The sequence below is a fragment of the Mustela nivalis genome (genome assembly GCF_964662115.1).
Source record: "Mustela nivalis genome assembly, chromosome: 3".
NCBI classification, from domain to species: Eukaryota; Metazoa; Chordata; class Mammalia; order Carnivora; family Mustelidae; genus Mustela; species Mustela nivalis.
In genome coordinates, this window is record NC_139022.1 from 62,690,843 (window position 1) to 62,709,827 (window position 18,985).

Below are 18,985 nucleotides of genomic sequence, written 5' to 3' on the forward strand. Positions count from 1 at the left end.
CCTCCATCTCCATAAGTGACAACTGCATGCTGTTCATCTACATGTTTAAGGGAGAAACCTGGATGCCATACTCACATCTCCACATCTCCGCTTTTGTCACTTCTCCTGTGCAGAAAAGAGTTGATATAACTGAGCTAAGACTGGTAAAGCTCTGCCTGTAAGGTTGGCCCCTGGCTGGCCTCTGGGAATCTGGCTGGAAAATAGTTCCCTACATTGATATAAGATTTTCTCTAAATAAGAAGGATGCCTCACTAGGCCTAAACTGTTTGTACAAACAATATGGTTTATGCTGACCATGACCTGCTTTCCTTCTGGGACTCTAGGACTTTGGTACATGCTAGGCAGAGGTTCCAACATGACCAGCCCCCAATAAAACCTTTGGGTGCTTGAGTCTTTAACAAGATTCCCTAGGCAAAAACATTGCACACCTATTTCTGCATTTTCATTGCTGGCAGAAGAGTGAGCTCCGTGTTACCCCTCTAGAGAGGGAGAGAACATAAGGAGGCCTGCCCCTAGATTCTTCCATTTTCCACCTGTCTCCTTTTTCCTTATTATCCAGATGTGTACCCTAATAATATCTTGTCATAATATTATCATGAGAAGAACTATGTAATGAATTCTATGAGTCATTCTAGTGAATTCCCAATATGATATGGTCTTAGGGACCCCTGTATGTATCCCCCCAAATCTAATCCAGCACTGAGTCCTGTCGATTCTACTTCCTAAACTATACTTCACATTATTGTGATGCTTTTCATTATTTGTTTTCATCACTTTGGAAGTTGCTATCATTTTTTATTTGTATTGTCCTTTACCAGGACCCAATAAAAAACATGCCCCCCCTTTTTTTGTCTGAGTTTGGAACCAACTGAGAGATACAGTAAGAGAATGAAGTGTAAACTTTATTTAATCATTAAAATCTAGATTGGGGCAGCCAAATGGATTTGCTAACATGTCCTTAATTAAATTCATGCCCAAATCGTTGCCTTCTACCTTAGAGTTGTCCATCTTGAGAGGATGGACCAGATTGTACTTTCATTAGGCACACAGTTTTATAGAAAGGAGAAGAGAGGGGCTGAGCTGAGCATACAAAAAAAGGGAGTGAAGGTTGGGTATTTTAAGATTTCTTGCCCACTGTGAATTTATCTTCCAAGTGGAACACCAAATCCTAGGCATTAAGCAAATGATATACATGCTGACCATAAGTAGGCAGTGGAGAAGGGAGTGTGGTCAGTGAATGCCACATTGTCTGTAGTGAGCCTTAAGCAATTCACTGGCCATTAGTACCAAGTCACGCTAAAAAAGTAGGCACAGAGCTACGTGGGCCCAGCGAAGGACGTTAGGTAATGTGGGTCTCAGGGTGCAAGCTGCTGCTCCTTGACCTTAAAGTGTGTTTAGAACATACTCATTCTACACATTCATTCTCAGCAAAGGTAGGAAGGCAAAAAAAAAAAAAAAAAAAAAAAGAAAAAGAAAAAGAAAAAAAAAACCCTCAGAAAGAAGACATAGCTAAAGCAAGGATTAAATTACAGGAAAAATGTCTTTTGGTATATACAGAGAATACTATTTACTGCAATTAGAGATAGTGAATTTAACAAAACATAAGCTTCAGGTCCCCTCACATGTGTGGGCCCCTTTCCAAGGTCCTGAACAACTCTAGTAATGTGTTCCCATGGTCATCCTTTCTATCCTTTTACTATAATTTGAAACCACACAAAATTACACAAAAGTAGTACAGGGAACTCTTTCACAACAGGCATTTGAAAGGATGTTGCTAATCCAATGCCACATGAGCCTCTAATGTTTTCGTGTGCATTTCCTGCAAACAAGGACATTCTTCCACATGACCACAATACAGCCGTTGGAGTCAGGAAGTTAACCCTGACATCTGATCCTCAAATCCAGTTCAGAACCAAGTAGATTTAGTTGTCATGTCTGTTTCACTTCCTCGTCCTGGACAGTTTCTCAGTCTTTCACTAACCTTCATGATATTCACATTTTCAAAGATTATAGGCCATATATTTTATAACTGCCACCACCGCCCCCAATAGCAGTTTGTCTGACGTGTCTTTTTTTTTTTTAAGATTTTATTTATTTATTTATTTGACAGAGAGAAATTACAAGTACACTGAGAGGCAGGCAGAGAGAGAGAGGAGGAAGCAGGCTCCCTGCTGAGCAGAGAGCCCAATGCGGGACTCGATCCCAGAACCCTGAGATCATGACCTGAGCCAAAGGCAGCAGCTTAACCCACTGAGCCACCCAGGTGCCCCAAAAAGATTTTTTTATTTTTAAGTCATCTCTGCACCGAACATGGGGCTTGAACTCACAACCCCGAGATCAAGAGTCACATGCTCGACTGACTGAGCCAGCCAGGCATCCCCCCTGAACTTGTCTGACGTGTCTTTATGATGACATTCAGGTCATGCCTCTTCGGAGGGAAATTCACATAGACTAGATTCGGAGCCCGTGTAGGACTGTATTTCACTTCCCTTCTCTCGCAGCTTGAGGGAGACTCACTACACCACCGTGTTGCCATCCAGCCACACCTGGCCTCTGTCTCTCCTCTCTAAGCCCCCATATGTCCCCCCCAGTCCCCTAGCCAGCACAGGTGTTTACCCTGCCCTGTCCTCCCTGCTGGCTTTAGGCCTGAATTGTTCACGAGGGAAAGAGAAGAGAGAAAGGAACAGTTGTCATATGTTTTTGTAAAAATGTACAAAAGTAAGATGATTTAACTTCAGGGGATGAAGGCCCTTGTCTCTTTTCCGTCTGTCACACAGGCATTTTTGGGATTTGGCTAAGACACATTTGAGTTGGAAATGTATTTAATTTGTGTTTGTGGGATATACTTACATGGTTTGCAGTCAATTGTGGTGTATAGTCAAGTTTTTGCTGGCTGTCCCAGAGTAAAAACAGCCTCCGAAAATACTCCCAGTGCCCACTGTGATGGCTCTCCTTAGATGCTAGCATGCAGGCCAGAGTTCTATCAGAGTGGGTATGGGCTGTGGTATCTGTCCTAGGGAATATGGAAGTCTTAGAGGATAAAAAATATTTGAACAGGTTGATTCACTAACTATTCTGTGGAAAAGTTGTCTTATCATTAGACTTTTGGTAAAATTATAAGTATAGAATTCTGTTCTCATAGATGGTACACATGCAGTGTATTCAATTATACAGCCTATAAACTGTAAATTCATACATGTTTCTTGATGAGAATCACATGAAGTAGAATTTATCACAATTCCTATGTCTATAAATACACAGACCTATACTAAGACTATCATTTGTTTTATGCTTTCAGTTGATGAAAGAAAGATTAACTGTGCTATAGGAAAGATAGAGTTATCTTCTGACTCTCTTTATGTAAAATATTTTTAAATTGTTATCATGTGAAGGGATGAGGAAAGAGTAGAGAGACAAAAATTATCAGCAAAAAGTATGATAGTGGTGTGTCTAGCAATTAATAAATGTTTGCTATTGTATTTGGTTATTAATATTTGTATTTTTTTGTGATTATTTGCCCATTCTGAATATTCACTTTCATACCTAATTTTTTAGTTTATTATTTTGTGTTCTTTTTCTTGAAGAGAGCCTCTCTCCCACCACCACCCACCATGACCTGGATCTGCCCTGAGCTACATTTAAACTGCGGGGCAGCTGAGCTCAGTGCCCACCGCAGAGCACTAATGAGTATCTAGCTGGAAATTGTCCATGACAACATGGGTAGGCGGCACTGCCTGGGCTGCTCCAAATTCCATTTGCATTCTGGCCCAGAATGGGAAGCATGGTAGAACTAGTCTTAGATTTCTGTAGATGTCACATGCTCAAAGTCATTCCACACCATCTCGTTGAGTCCAGATGGTGCTGGAGAAAGCATACCTAGAGGCAGATTGCTTAGCCAAAGTCACTGGAAACAGTCACTGAGGCACAGGACTGAAAATACATGCTCCAAGAGAGCCCCATGGCCCCACATAGAGGCCTTGCTCAGTTAAGTAAGAGGATTCAGAATGGAAATGACAAGGAAGAGATTTTTGATCTGTAAGAAGAGAGACAGGGACCCCCATCTTTGCAAATTTCTAGACTTGTAAGAAGGCAGATTCAGTTGCCTCTGTCTCAGGTAGATAAATGGATGGATCTTCTCCCAATGCCCAGAGTTGTTAAACATGACACCAAATTAACCTTTCATGAGCAGATTTCTTGCTGTTGAGTTTACATCCAAGGTATAGATTTGGACAACCTGCCTGCCTCCATCCACTGGCATCCACCCTGGGGAAGCCAAGACCAAGTGCCTTTCTTATCTCTTATCCTAAGCCTCCTCTAGAGAGTCTTCGGTAACACCAAGTACTGGGTTCTCGGAGCACAGTTTTGCCTGGCCATTGTTCTGGGAGTGGGAGGTGGCTTGTTTCCTGAGTGAGATAGGTGGATGAGGAGCCAGTGCTGCAACAAAGTTCTGCTCCCTGTTCACACTTTGAACTCTTTAAAAGAGTGAGGCCCATCCTCAAGTGGGACTCGAACAAACAGAACCTCAGAGGTCCTAAAGGAGAGAGCAGTGTGCCGCCACCACTGCTTAAGGAAGGATCCCCAAATCTCCTACCTCAGGGGGCTCTCCAGCAGAAGCTATGTGGAATTGGCAATCAAGGAGGTCTTTGACTTTTTCATACAAAAGAGGAAATTTTGATTTTGGAACTGCCATTCGTTGGATTTTGTTATCTTTGGGCTTTAACTTGTAAGAGGATTTAATCTCTGAACCTCAGTTTCTCCCTAGACATTGGTTTAGAATCCAAATAGGCAGAATGTTTGTTTTGGTCTTGATTGTTGTTGTTGGTTTTATTTTTCACTTGGCCCCTCGCACCCCAGCAGTGGAGAGAGTCCAGGAGTGCCGGCCTAGTTGAAGTCCTTTCACACAAGGCGACGGGGTAAGGGCCATGTGTTCCTATCTAACACTCTGCTGAGCCCAGTGTTTCTGGCGTGTGTGTGCTGCACTAAAGGTGCCTCTGTCTAGTGTCAGGGACTCTACATTTCTTGAGAGCAGAATTTTAAGTCTTGACACGTGGTCTGACTTCTCCTCATCTTGTAATAGAATGGATTAGGTTTATGCAAAATGATGCCCAGGATGATTCGTCAGTATTCCTCACCTTTGCTCCACCTGGGGTATCCATCTGTGGCATAGTTCGGATGCTGCTGCTGCTGCTTCTGAATCTGGTTGCCTCAGGCTTAGGGAGCAAAAATACCTCAGCCACATGCTCTTCAGAACCATTGCCTGACATCAACTCTGGAATGTTCTGGGCTTTGCCTGTATATGGTAGAATGTATCTGCAATGCTTCAGTCCCTTCAGATATGCCCCTGTTCCTTAGGAAGGCTTGGGTGAATTTGTAACAAGTTAACTTGCTTCTTAGATTGGTCTCTTTATCTGCCATATGCACTGTTTGCCAAACTGAGTGCCAACTTTCCTTCCTTTAACTTTCTCCTTGCTTTCTAGGCTAGGCTTTTTTCCCTGGCTCTTCCCAAAAGAGGCACTGTGCAAAAACAAAATTTCCTCTAGTCGGACTATCCCAAGAGAAGATAACCTTCCATCAGCTCAACATCTAAGCCAGACTTTTGTCCAAGCTGGCTTCACTTTAGTGTGTGTCATCTTGGTTGTGCCTTCTCTAGGGCCCTAACTCAACACATTTCTACTGCCTATTCCCTCAAAGTGTAGGCATTACCAATACCCTGCTTTTGGTATCTCTTTTGAACTCACTGAGACTGAGTATTTTATCCTGATCTTCCTAGCTTTCTCCTTTAAATCTGTATTTGTCTTCAAGGAGATGCTTCTAATGTATAGGTGTATGTATAAATGTATAGATGGATCTTCTCCCCATGCTACAAAGTCCATATGTGACTGCTGGAAGCCCTGTGTGTGTGTGTGTGTGTGTGTGTGTGTGTAGAAGTGGGACAATTCCCAAAGAAAGGGTTATTGCAAAGAGGACAGAGGTTCCTAAAGTGTGTTCACTTGGAGGGTTCTTTTGCATTTAGTGTGTTGAAGGTTCTGAGAGGTCCTACTTTCAAGAAACCTGGTTGGAAGAGAGGAATAAAATAGAAGTTATCATGAGGGAGTACTCAGAAAAAATCAGAATGTGGGATATTCTGCAAGACAACTGGCTTGGTCTTTTCAAAAAATACAATAACTTTTTTAAAAGGTCGGGGGGGTGCTATTGTGGAATAAAAGAAACTAAAAAGTCATAACAACCAAAGACAGAGTGTACACTGTAATTAGACTTTGGCTCAAAAGGAAAGTGTTCAAGTTATGTTGAGGACAAAAGGGAAAATCTGTATATGGACTGAGTATTAAGTGATTCTAGGGGATTGTTAACTTCCTTAAAAGTGGTACTGCCCTTGTGATCATGCAAGAATGTCTTAGGAGATGTATGCTCAAGTAGTCAGAGCTGAAGGGTAAGGATATTGTGTTTGCAGCTAATTTCCAAGTTGTTCAAAAACAAAAAATATATATATAGATGCATAAAAGGAAAGATGGCAAAATGTTAACGACTGTGGAATCTCAATGGTGAGTGTGTGGGTGTTCTTTTGTATTATTCTTCAACATTTCTGTGTATTTTATAATAAAAAACTAAAAAGAGAAATCTATTTAACCCAGTGTTCTAAACATCTAACTCTGAAACTCTTTTTTTTCCTTTATGATACATTAATACAGAAGCATCTGTTGCTTCACAAAGTATACTCTGGAACATGTTGGCCTTGGTCAGGCTTTCAGTGGCTACATTTAAAAAATATGCAGTAATGATAATTGCTCAATGAAGAATACAAATCTTTTTTGAAAATTCAAAATGCCCTCAAAAACTCCATCCAGCTAGCTGAGGAAATGTTTGCTACATGTTTCCTACCTTGTCTACAGTGAAGCAGTTCTAATAATTTTAGTTCTAATCATTTTAACACAGTGGTGTGACTTCACTGGCCAGAGGAATGAAGTTCACAGCTTGTAGAGTGGTTCTTGAATGTCTGGGATTGCATTATCCAAATCCTTTGTTTTAATGTTACCTTCTCAATGATCCAGGTTAAATTCTCAATCAGCCGTCTCCAAATTCTCAATCAGCTGTTTCCTTCCTTGCTTAAAGAATTAAATGAAATGATAGATGGCTTAAAGTACTTTCAGGAAGAAAGAGAAACAAAAATTTGCAGGCACAATTGACACTTCCTATCTGGGATGAAGTTATAAGGAAACCCTATAGTCTCTCCTGATGGTTAAGTCTATGTATCAGATTCACTGGGCCAAGGAATGCCCAGATATTTGGTTAAACATCATTTTTTAGTATGTCTGTGAGGGTGTTTCTGGATGAGATTAGCATTTCAGTTGGTAGACTGACTAAAGCAAACTGCTTTCCCCAATATGTCTGGGCATCATCTAATCCATTAGGGACTTCAGTAGAACAAAATCTATTAAGGGCTTCAGTAGAACAAAAGAACAGACCACCACGCTGGAGAAAGGGAGAATTCACTCTCTCTACCTGACTGTGCTGGCATATTGGTCTATAGCTCTTCGACTGGAACTGCATCACCAGCTCTCCTGGGTTTCTAGCTTGTAGACAGCACATCATGGGATTTCTCAGCCTCTATAATTGCTTGAGCCAATTCCTTATAATAAGTAAATACATGTGTACAGACACACTATTGCTTCTGTTTCTGTGGAGAATCTTGACTAATATATTCCTTATACCCACTTGGATGGCTTTAGAGAAGACAACAACTCAAACTGATTAAACAATGAAAAAATCGACTATTTCGCCTAAGAGTCTGAGGTTGGATGACTCCAACTTGGTTAATTCAGCTGCTCAACTACATAATCAAAGACTTGGGTTTTTTACTTTTGCACTCTTTGAGCTGTATGATGTTGACCTTCTCTTAAGGTTATCTCCACTCTGTGGGTTACAAGATGTCTGTGAGAGTTTTAGGTCACATTTATAAACTACATGATCCAGAGGAAGAGAAATTATTGCCTCAACTGATCTCTCCTATTTAAGGTTAGGAAACCGTTGCAAGAAACCCTTACCCTGTTTCATTGTTCAAAACCGACCAACCATTATGGTCAACCAGAATGGGATGACCATAGTTGACTTAGCTATCTCCCAGGCTGGGGGAAGGATTACCTTCCTTGATGGGTGGAGTGGCAGTTGCAAAATATGACGATGCCAAATTCTTTGACACTTCTTCCATTAGAAGGTAGGGTGTACGCCTTTAAAATCTGGGCAGGTTTGTGACTGCTTCAACCAGTAGAGTATAGACTTATGAGACAAGGCCATACAAAGCCATATGGCTTCCACCTTGCTTACTAGAACATTTGTTCTTGAAAACTTGAGCTGCCTTAGGAGAAGTTTGACTGCTCTAAGGCTACCATGCAGTAAGAAAGTCAAAGCCATGTGGAGGGCCTGGTTTAGAGACTCTAGTCCGTAGTTCCTGATGAGCCCTACTTTTGAATATTCTAACCAAGGCAGAAGACATATGAGTAAAGAAGTTCCCAGGAAATTGTAGATCCCAGTCACTTGAGTTTTCCCCCACTAAGGCCCCAGGCTTCAGAGTAGAGAGACAAGCCAGCCCTATACTCTGTCCATGTCCTAACCCACAAAATCCGTAAGTGTAATTAAGTGGTGGTTATCTTACAACACAAAATTTGGGATAGGTTGTTGCATAACAATAGATAACTGGAATATGTTGGTCTGGGACAAAATTAGGATTGTTTTAGTAAGGCAAGAGAATAGTGGATGCTATTGTGGACAGCTGCAGAGCCTGCTCCATTTCTGATGCTGGCTCTTGTACTGATGATGTTCATGGACATTGGGTTTCTCTAAAATACTTTAGATTTCTTGTTTTTTTTAAACAAAAAGTGTCTCCTGAGGTTAAGTGACATCCTTTGGGGCTAATAAAAGACATCCCAGGGTGTCTGGGTGGCTCAGTCAGTGAAGTATATGCCTTCGGCTTAGGTCATAATCCCAGGATACTGGGATCAAACCCCATCTAGGGCTCCGTGCTCAATGGGGAGCCTGCTTCTCCCTCTCTGCCAGGTTCATGCTGTCTCTTATTATCTCTGTTGCTACCTCTCTCTCTCTCTCTCTCTCTCAAGTAAATAAATAAAATCTTAAAAAAAAAAAACAACAAGACGCCTCCCATGCATGATTTGGTTCAGACATATTGGACCTAGGGTCCTTCCTCAAGCTTCTGAAGAGTCACATTCTAGACTTGGTCCATCCAAATTAACACTAAGCTCCTCTGGAAACACAGAAGCCCTGTGGAACAAAAAATAAGAAGAAAACCTATTCCGTATTCTACTCTAATACAACCTTAAAATATAAGTTGAGTTAAAGGCTAGCTGTAATAAGGAGAGTCACAAAATTCAGTGACCTAAAGAAATTTATTTCCCTCTCACATAATCTTCTGTCCAGTTTAGTCAGTCTTTGTCTCACAAGATCCAGAAAGGACCCAGATTCCTTTCATCTTGTTGCTTTGCCACCCCCTAGGATGTTGTCCTCATCTGCATGGCTAAACCTGATCATTGGTACATCGTGGTACATCATATTTTCCAGCCAACAGGAAGGGGAAAGATAACATGGTGGAGCCCAAGCGCTGTGTTTTAAGCCAAGTCTGGAAGCCAGCCATGTCACTTTTGCTCACATTCTGTTGCTAGGAATGTGGTCACATGGCTCTAACTGGAGGCAGAGGAGGCTGGGAAATGTAGTCTCTGACTGAGCAGCCAGTTAAGAAGGGGAAAATGGATTTTGTTGAACAGCTGGCAATCTCCACCATTTCTAGCAAGTTAGTTCTTTACTTGGATAATTTGGAGGCTAAAATTATGAAACTCTAATTTAATTGTATAGTTTTTCTGAAATGCATTTAATTCTTCGCATAGCCTTTTTTTTTTTTAATCTATCATGTTGTCTCCCACCTCACCTCGTGTGTCCAGGTTGTGGCTCTAAGAGACACATCTTACATAAAACAAGACCTGTATCTTGAGCTCAGATGCTTACTCCTTGGCTGTTACCTGTTCAAATGACAAACAACACCAACGTCAATGAAGAAGCCCTAGAACTCTTTGACCATGGGCAAGTTATCCTTAGCCCCAGTTTTCTTATCTATAAGGTAGAGAGAATTGTGATGTATCACTTTAAGTTGTTGTGAGGATTAATTAAATTGATGCTTGTAAAGTGCAAAGCTTCATAGAAATTATTTAGGGCAACTTTGTTGGGGCCCCTCTCTCTTGGGAGGTATGTAATATCTGTCAGTTCTATCACTCAATAAACTTTGCTTTGCTACCCACTGCTAAAAAAAAATAACAAATTTTAGCTAACATTATTATGGTTCTCATTATTTACCTTATGGGTATTTTCTAAGGCACACAGTAGTACCTTACTTAATAAAACCATACCCAGAACCGCCAGGGTTTGGCAGTAGATTTTACCACATGGAAAAAGTGTTGACTTTTTCCCTTGAGCTTGATATTCCCCTTGGGATTCTCTGCACTTCAAGTTGGTGTGAAGTATCATCCTATTACATGGTGAGCAGTTAAATACCCCAATTTGACATATGGTGGAAGAGTAGAACCCATATGGTCTGATATCTAGGTCATTTGACTTCCATTTTCAATGTATCCAACATCATTTTACTACTCACCATTTTACTACTCAGACATGATTTAGTCATTTAGTGTGGCAAACTCAATGGTTGTGAATTCTTGCTTCTCACAGGTCTGTGGGTTGGCTCAGCAATTCCTCTGTTTGTCTCCCCTGGGCTCACTCATGTGGTTGCATTTAGCTGGAGAGTCAGTTGGGAACTGGGTTCCGCTATGATGGCTGAGTATCTGGGCCTCCCTTTCCATATGCTCTTTCATTCTGGGCTTCTTCATGCCATGGTGATGTTAAGGGCAGCTTTTCTGAGAGGTCAAGCCCCATGTATATGTGCTTTTCAACACCCTGCTTGACTACTGTCAAGGTGGGTGACATGACCAAGCCCAGACTCTGTAGGAAAAGATTATACAAGGGTTGCATATCAAGAAGAGTGATTCACTGGAGGCTATTATATAATTACTCCAACCCATTTTGTGGTTGTCAATTCCAGGTTTGGCCAACCAGTAATAATAGGTCCTAAGTTTCCACCCAAAACCTAAATTTTAAATGGAATATATATCTATGATAAGTGATATGTATTATATATATATCTAAAACTTCATTCGTACTTTGCACATGTGGCTCTTTAATAAATACCCCATGAATGAATGAATGAATCATATCACTAATGGTAAGAATTTGCAAATGTCCTATAACATTAAAAATTGTAGGTTGAGATTTCTCAACAAACGCCTTACCATGAATGTTGATTTTTCATAGAATGCAAATTTTTTAAATACAAGAGGTACATCTTTGATTTTCTTCTCTTTGCCCCAATATAGTGTCAAATATGGTTCTTCAATACATACTGGCTAATGGGCTAAATAAAAGTACACTTGGAATGTTCTTATTTCTTTGATAAAGAACATGCAGTAAGCTAAAATGAGACTGTTTTTCTTGCCAAACGTCTTCAATTAGAGGATGCTTGCTGTCACAAATAACAGAAAATCCAGCTCAACTGCCTTAAACAATAAGAAAATGGACATCCAATAGGCATAGTCTGAAGAGACAGACTGACAGGCTCCCCTTCTCATCAAGTATTTTACATTTTTACCTACATCAGTCCTATGAAGTAGCTAATATAAACCCCATTTTTCTGATAAGAAAACCAAGACTCAAAAAAAAAAAAAAAGAAAGAAAGAAAGAGAGAGAGAGAGAAGAAAAGAAAGAAAGAAACCAAAACTCAGAAAGATTCAGCAAACAGCCTAAAATCACACAGCTACTAAGTGGTAAGATGGTAGAGATGAAATTGAAGTCCAGGTCTGTAGGTTCTAAAGACTGATCTTTTCACAACTTAGCAAAACATCTGTTTAATTTAATTAGTCTTCATTTTCATTATAATATATTCCCATTGATCAAGTCCAAACATTTTAGGAATGGGGGGCGGTGGCTCTTCCAATTTTCGACTTTTGTGTTTCCCAGGAAGCTTCCTAGGAATCTTCGAAAAAATCTACCTCCTCTTCCACAAGTCAGCTCTACTATTCTATTTTTAGTAAATGAGTTCTAGCTAGTCACAAATTGTGGTTTTAGTTCCACTCCTGGCTGTTTGCTACATAATCTCTGCTTCAAATTATGTAATAGGTCATGTTTACTTATTTTAGCTGTATGTTACCATGCAGACAGTTATTTTTTTTTTTAATATAGAATTCTTTGTATCTAAGCTTTAAAGTTCTGGTGGTGACATTTACATTGTCGTGTATATGAATAGTGCCTCCTAGAGCCCTATAGTCTAGGCCTGTGTGTGACAGCTTCGTTAAAATCTAACTCCAAGGGGAAATGTGCAATGGGTGAGGGTATGTTATTTGATTCCTCCTCAATTCCAAATGCATGGTCTGTTTTCTCCTCTAGTCATATACTATTTGGGTGATACCTGGGAAATAGATCAAGTTCAGGGTCAACTGTTCACATACCTTTGCTGTGAAATTTGAATAGTATCTCCCACTCAAGCGAGAGTCTAAATTTAAAATAACCTTTGGGGGCTTCCTTGATGGGGACAAAAATGAATCTTTGAGCTGCTTATAGCAATGCAGTTCCTGGGGATTAAATTCTGAGGTGATGCTCTGAATTTCTTAACCTACAAGTGCCTCTAAAGATGAAAACGAAGTCACCTAGATCTACCTTCAAGTGTCAGATTTAGTTAAGATTACAGAAAGTTCCTTAGCCATGGAAGTATTTCACTATGAATTGGGCTTAACCAACTCTTCCACAAAATCTCAAGAAAATATAGTTAAATTTCAAATTAACTATATGCATATGTATTCTGTATTTTTGACCCAGATGGAGATGTCTCATAATTTCTAGATGGCACAGATGAAAATCTCTAATAAATTATAAAAATCAACCCCCAGTTTGGCAATTGGATAAAAGTTTAGACTTGCCCTCCCATAAGCATTTCCTCTTCTTTTCTTAAAAGAAAAAATGGAAGTCTTATTTTTTTTTTCACTCCTTTACCGTGCAACTCATATCTTCAGCTCCATGTCTAGGCCATCATGGTGGCCCCATTTCCCTTGCGGTGGTCTGCTTATGGATATATGATATAGTTCTGGCCAATGAACCATGCAGGAACATCTGCTCAGGATGTCTGTGAAATGTTTCTTCTTTCCTATAAAGAGTTAGAGAAAGAGAGAGAGAGAGAAACTCTTCCTTCCTTTTCTGGACATTGTCATATATGAATGTGATGCCTGGAACTGTAGCAGCCATTTTGTAACCCCAAGGGATACAGACCATAATGTCAAGTTCACCAACTCAGGATGGCAGAATAGAAAAATGAAAAGGAGCTAGGTCTTTGATGATGAAGTTATGAAGCTACTCAATTAACCAACTTTGGAACAGCTCTACCACTGGACTTCTTGCTATGTGACAAAATAAATTTAAACCAGCTGAACCCATTTTTCTGTTAGGGTGTGCTCAATTGCGGTAACAGAAACAGCAACTCAGCTGTCTTAAATTCTTGGTTGGGAGCATTCAAAGTGACACACCAGGTCATATTTTGAGTCTCTCTATGCTTCTGCCTCGACCCCTGCCTTTGCCCATTCCCCGCTTCCCATTAGTTGGTCATCATTGGAATGACTGCTTCAGTCTCTGAGATTGTAAGATGTTCTTTTTCAGTGACCCAACACCCTGACTGGAACCCTTATGAAAGCACATGTGCTGTCTTGCAGTAATTGTCAGATTGATTTTAAGGTCTTTGAGGGAAAGATGTGTGTTATTCATCTTAGTATTCCAATGCCTAACACATTGCTTGGCACAAGATAAGGAATTAGTGTTTATTAATAAAGAAAAATGCCAATGAATAGCCCATGCTAATGAACAAAAATAATGTCATGAAAACAACTGTGTTCTCTTTCTGGCTAACTTATTCTTGGTATATCACGCTCCGTAGTATCCTAAGCAGGGAGGGGAGGATTAAAAAGATGAAGGAAAACCTTTAACTCCAACATTTTTTGACAGAATTTGGGCAAAAGGTAAATCAAGCTTAGAGGATATTTTGTAAATCTTGTATCCATTCTATCTTTGCCTGACTCATATGATGAATTATTCAACAAATATGTGTTGAGTGTCTAGTACAGGTCAAGCATTGAGACTCTGGGATACCTCAGTGGAGTAAACAAAGCCCTCAAAGAGCATTGGCTCTACAAGTGAACTCTAGCAATCATTTCCCCTTTCTCCATCTTAGTTTGGCATTTGTGCACCAACAGGAAGCACAATCATGGAAATCTCGCAGATTCTCAGATGAAAGACACTGGTAAACATGTGGATACCGTGTTCGTAAGTGCTGCCACTTCTTTCGAGAACCAAGGACAGTTAAGAGGAGGAGGTCACTGATTAAATCTGCTTCTTGCCTTTGTTCTCAGCGACCCCCACCAACAGGCATTGCCTTCATTTTTTAAAAAAGGAGTCATATAGATACTTGCAACATGGGGAGGGTGCAGCTTTCTTCCCAGCCACAAATTTCCATGAGGCTCCATCTGGGAGTGAGCCCACCACCTTGGTGTTTCGCTTTTCTAGTTTGCTGGGGACTCTGCACTGAGAGGCTCCACCTGAGCACAACACCTTAGATGTAAAGGCTAGTTTAGGCCCGGGCACAGTTTCTTGCAGAAACTGGGTGTGTTTGGAAGGGTCTAAAGGGAAGCTTTTATGTGTCCCTCCTACAACTCCCAGCTTCTATTAAAGTGACTAGAAATAAAGGCCACACTGATTTTCTTCTGGGAAAACACATTACCATGGGGGAAAAAGTACTAATTGCTCTGTGGGTACTGTTTTTATTTTACAAATACTCTGGCTTTGCAGTGACAGCACGATTACATTTCTGACAGCATACTGGTAAAATCTCCACGCTCCTCAGGGAGAGCAGTGTGGGGATTTTTCCTCCTGGAAAGAAAGGCAAATTCTCTAGTCTCGAAGGTACACTTGATTTAAACACGACTCAAAATAAGTAAAAATGGATGATAGCACAGCAAATAATGAAAGCTTGACAATTTAGCTAAACCAAAAGACCCTATCCAGAACACTATGGGAGCGTCAAAGAGAACTGCAAAAATAACTCTGTATCTTAGACTGTTTTTTACAACTTCCCAGTGGCTCAAACTCTCTCGTCTCCAAACTGGGAAATGTGAGAAGAACCGAAAGGAAGAGAAGAAGCTGGAAGAGTAGGAAAATGTAAACATTAGAAAGAAACAGTTTAGGATGGGGACAGCTTCAGAGCCAATATCGGAGACTCTCCTGCTGGTTTTGATCTAGATAGAAACGGGCCAGCCTCGTGTTCCGCGGAGGCTGTGTGGTGGTGACAGATGACCCGTCTGGCCATCGAGCAACTAGAAAGCGCTTTCGCAGGAACAGGGCAGCGGCCGGGGGCGCGGCGGGGGTGGGCGCAAGCCACCCTCCACCGGCTGCTCGCGTCTAGCGTGGTGGTAGTGGGGGTGGGGCCAGCGGTGGCGGTGAAGCGCTTGGTGACCCCCGGCCCCCTCATCGTCCTCCGCTCTTCCCTCCCACGAGCAGCAGAATGCGCCCAGGCGCCTTCGCAGCCGCCGCAGGAGCTGGCAGTCGCCCGCCTGGAAGAAGAGGTAGACGAAGGGATTAAGGGCGCTGTTGGCCACCCCCACGAGATGCAGCGCCGCCGCCAGGTCCTCGGTCTCCCAGTCTCCCACCTGTCCGGACGACCACGCGGCCGCCAGCCGTGCGGCGAAGTAGGGAAGCTCGCAACTCACGAACAGCAGCGCCAGCGCCAGGCTCATCTTCAGGCTCTGGACCTTCGCGCGGGGCAGCGCGCTGGGCGCAGGGGCGCGGCCGGGAGTCGCCGACCAGGGCGCTGAAGGCGGTGGGGCGTGGGGCAGGCGCTGCCACCAGGCGCAGAGCAGGCGGCTGCATGCTACGCCCATGACCGCGACCGGCGCCAAGAAGCCCGCGACGGCCTCGTAGAGCGCGTACACCTGCAGGTGCCAGCGCGGTAGGGGCGCGAAGATGTCGCGGCAGCGACGCTCGCCCGGCCAGGTACGGGCGGCAGAGGGCGCGGCGGGAGGCGGCGAGTGGGCGCCCCCGCGCACCACGAAGGCGGGGGGCAGCGCCAGCAGCAGCGCCAGCAGCCAGCCCAGCGCGGCGAGGGCGCGCGCGGGCAGCGGCTGGCCCTGCGGCCGACGCAAGGCGCGCTGGCGTTCGAGGGCAATGAGCACCACGAAATGGGCAGAAGCGCCGCGGCCGGACGCCTGCAGCAGCTGCACGAAGCGGCACGAAAGGTCTCCCGTCGCCCGGCGCGGCTCGCCCAGCAGCTCCCAGGCCAGCTGCGACAGCGCTGTGCCTCCGCTCGCGTACAGGTCAGCCAGGGCCAGCTGCACCAGCAGGAAGTCCATCTTGCGACGCTTGGGACCCACCCAGGGCCCGCCACCCCCGCACAGGCGGCACAGCACCGTGGCGTTGCCGGCCACCGCCACCACCAGGATGACCCCCAGGAAGACCAGGCGGATGCTGCGGCTGGGTGGTCCGGGAGGCGGCGGCGGCGGCGGCCCGGGCACTGGGGGCCCCTGTCCGGAAGTGAAGTTGAGACCCCAGCCAGGAGAGACAGGTACGGAGACGTTGGGCGCCGGCGAGAAAGTTGAGGGGCCGAAGGGATCCTCCATCCTTAGGCTGGGGGAAAAGGAGGTACGGGAGCGGGCGGGCAGGGCGCGGGAAACCCAGGTGGAGTCGAGGCTGCCAGGGGCACGACGCCTGGTCTACGAGTTCCCAAAGTTAGTTGAAAAGGCGCGCACACACAGGAAAATGGATTCGGGTAGACTTGCGCTTAGTTGTTTTTATAGGTGGTCCTCGTCATTTGTCACTCAAATGTGGGTTGTACACTCGAGCAACACACATGATTCTTATTCTCCACCTTCTCCGTGTCTCTCCACCCAATCCCGCTGGATGCCCCTCCGGTCGGCGGTGGCTCCCACCGTGCGCTCTCCGAAGCCCCGGAGTACAGAGCTCTGGAGCCTCTCCGGTTCGCTATTTACGCGTAGAGCATAGCGGGGCAGAAGCTCGCCTTGCCTGGCCTTTGGAAAAAGCTCCTGTTAGCTGGGACCAACATACCAGAGAGGAAGGTTCTGACCGACATTGTACCTCTCAATATGGTTATGGATTACCAGTAGGCGGGGGGGGGGGGGGGGGGGGGAGAACAGACACTAGTTTTCATTAAAAAAATAAAACAAAACAAAAATTGGGAAATGCCGTGGATCAGCATGTACTAGCATGAGAAAAACAGGATACACAAGAAACCCAACAGCGTTTGGGGCAAAGAGGGGCCCACTAGATGAATCTTTGATAAAGATATGCCTTCCTCTGGCCAACAATGAGAGTATTTACTTGCAGAGAGCTAAAGTGATGATATTGCTTGGCATTTAGGAGGAGCAGCGATCTGCAGATGTTTCAAACACTCCTCATTACTAAAGCAGTGGATCACAGCTGCTCTCTCAGCGATGTAAAATTCACTGCATTAGTCTGAAGAGGGCATTAATAGGTTTTATGCAAATGGTAGTACATTTGTTGATTCTTCTCTTAATATTTCCATCCAGTGACGGATGTGTCATCATGGCTCTTCATTCTCTGTTTTCCAAGCAGATGGAAGTTGCTGGGAGGGAGGGACTACGCCCCCAACAAGCCTCGAGAAAAGGTGACTAACAAAATGATAAGACGGCCAATTTTTAAAAAAGAAATCCAAGTCACAGGAAATGGTTTCGATTCAATGCTGTCTCTTTTATTTTACCCCTGTCTCCTCACAAACAAATTTCAGTTTTCCTGTTGGAAGCAGGATGGACCCTCCACATGATCTCTGTGCAAGTCGATTTCCTCGTCCTGGCATCTGCTGGGATTCACTGTCCCAGGCTGAGGACACACTTGGCAATATAAGCTGCTCCAGAGAAAAGGGTGGTGGGTTTGGTTGACAGTCCTTTTCTTGCCTCGAGGAACCCTAATTCCCAAACCAGTGTCCTTTGGCCAGAGAACTTTGTCACTTTTATTATCCTCTCCCCAGTGCTTAGCGCTGGGCTTGACCAATCTAGATATCAGGAAGAATGTTTCAAATTGCTGAACTAATGGATATATGATGCATTTCAGAGAACTTAGAGCAAATGTTCCTGCTTTGACGATAAATCCATCAACCTGAGGAAAAGAAATGTCTTTCATACCTAGGCCAGTATCATCCAGACGGGAGGCTCTGGAGAGATGGAGGGAGAGCCATTCTTGGTGGAACGCTTAAAAGAGAGGTAGAGCTAGAGCCCTGGGAAATCAAACTCAGGGTTTAAATTTCACATTCTCCCCCCACAGGGTTTTGCGGAGGCCTTTTTCTTTGTAACATACTTCATTCCAGCTTATGATCATCTTCTTCCAGGCAGCTCTTTCTGAGCAATACCCATAATTCAATGATTTCTCTAGCCAATATCAGTTTCATGTTTCTCAAGATAATTCTATAATTTGTCTCACTTTGGTGAAATGGTCTCATATAACAGGACTCTACCAGCAAAATTACATTCCACACAACTTATCATTACTAAGACCTGATAAATCATTGACTGAAAAAAACTAATTCTTCTCAAGACAATACATACACCTCGTTTGGAAAGTCCACTAGAACTAGAGGGCTGGCAACAACATAGTTTTCCTGTCTACATATCCTCACTTCTCCCTTCCATCTTCTGAATGGAACCAATTTAGAATCGATTTGCTGTTTCTTCTGGCATTTACTTAATTCCAGAATTCTGAATAGCAAATGCATAAAGTAGTAACTATTAGCTTCTCATTAGATAATTTCTCCTTTCCCATACTTATTACAGTAATATTGTAATTTTGGGTTAGATCTATATTTAGTGTATAC

The 18,985-nt window shown here is 43.3% G+C and overlaps 1 protein-coding gene across 2 annotated transcripts; it reads right to left on the reverse strand.

Moving 5' to 3' along the window:
- Nucleotides 1-14,886: 14,886 nt before the first annotated feature.
- Nucleotides 14,887-16,922, reverse strand: GPR150 (G protein-coupled receptor 150). Of its 2 annotated transcripts, XM_082723937.1 has the most exons (2): nucleotides 15,795-16,922; nucleotides 14,887-15,698 (listed from the first exon to the last, which is right to left on the reverse strand). In XM_082723937.1, exons 1-2 carry the CDS (start codon nucleotides 16,758-16,760, stop codon nucleotides 15,462-15,464), a joined length of 1,203 nt encoding a protein of 400 aa, XP_082580063.1. In that variant the 5' UTR covers nucleotides 16,761-16,922; the 3' UTR covers nucleotides 14,887-15,461. The 2 variants fall into 2 exon arrangements, with proteins under 2 accessions (XP_082580063.1, XP_082580062.1); XM_082723936.1 differs by having other exon boundaries at nucleotides 14,887-16,922.
- Nucleotides 16,923-18,985: the final 2,063 nt, after the last annotated feature.

Coding starts and splice junctions, on each gene's coding strand:
- GPR150 (XM_082723936.1), bottom strand. CDS start 16,760: ATGGAGGATCCCTTCGGCCCCTCAACTTTCTCGCCGGCGCCCAACGTC.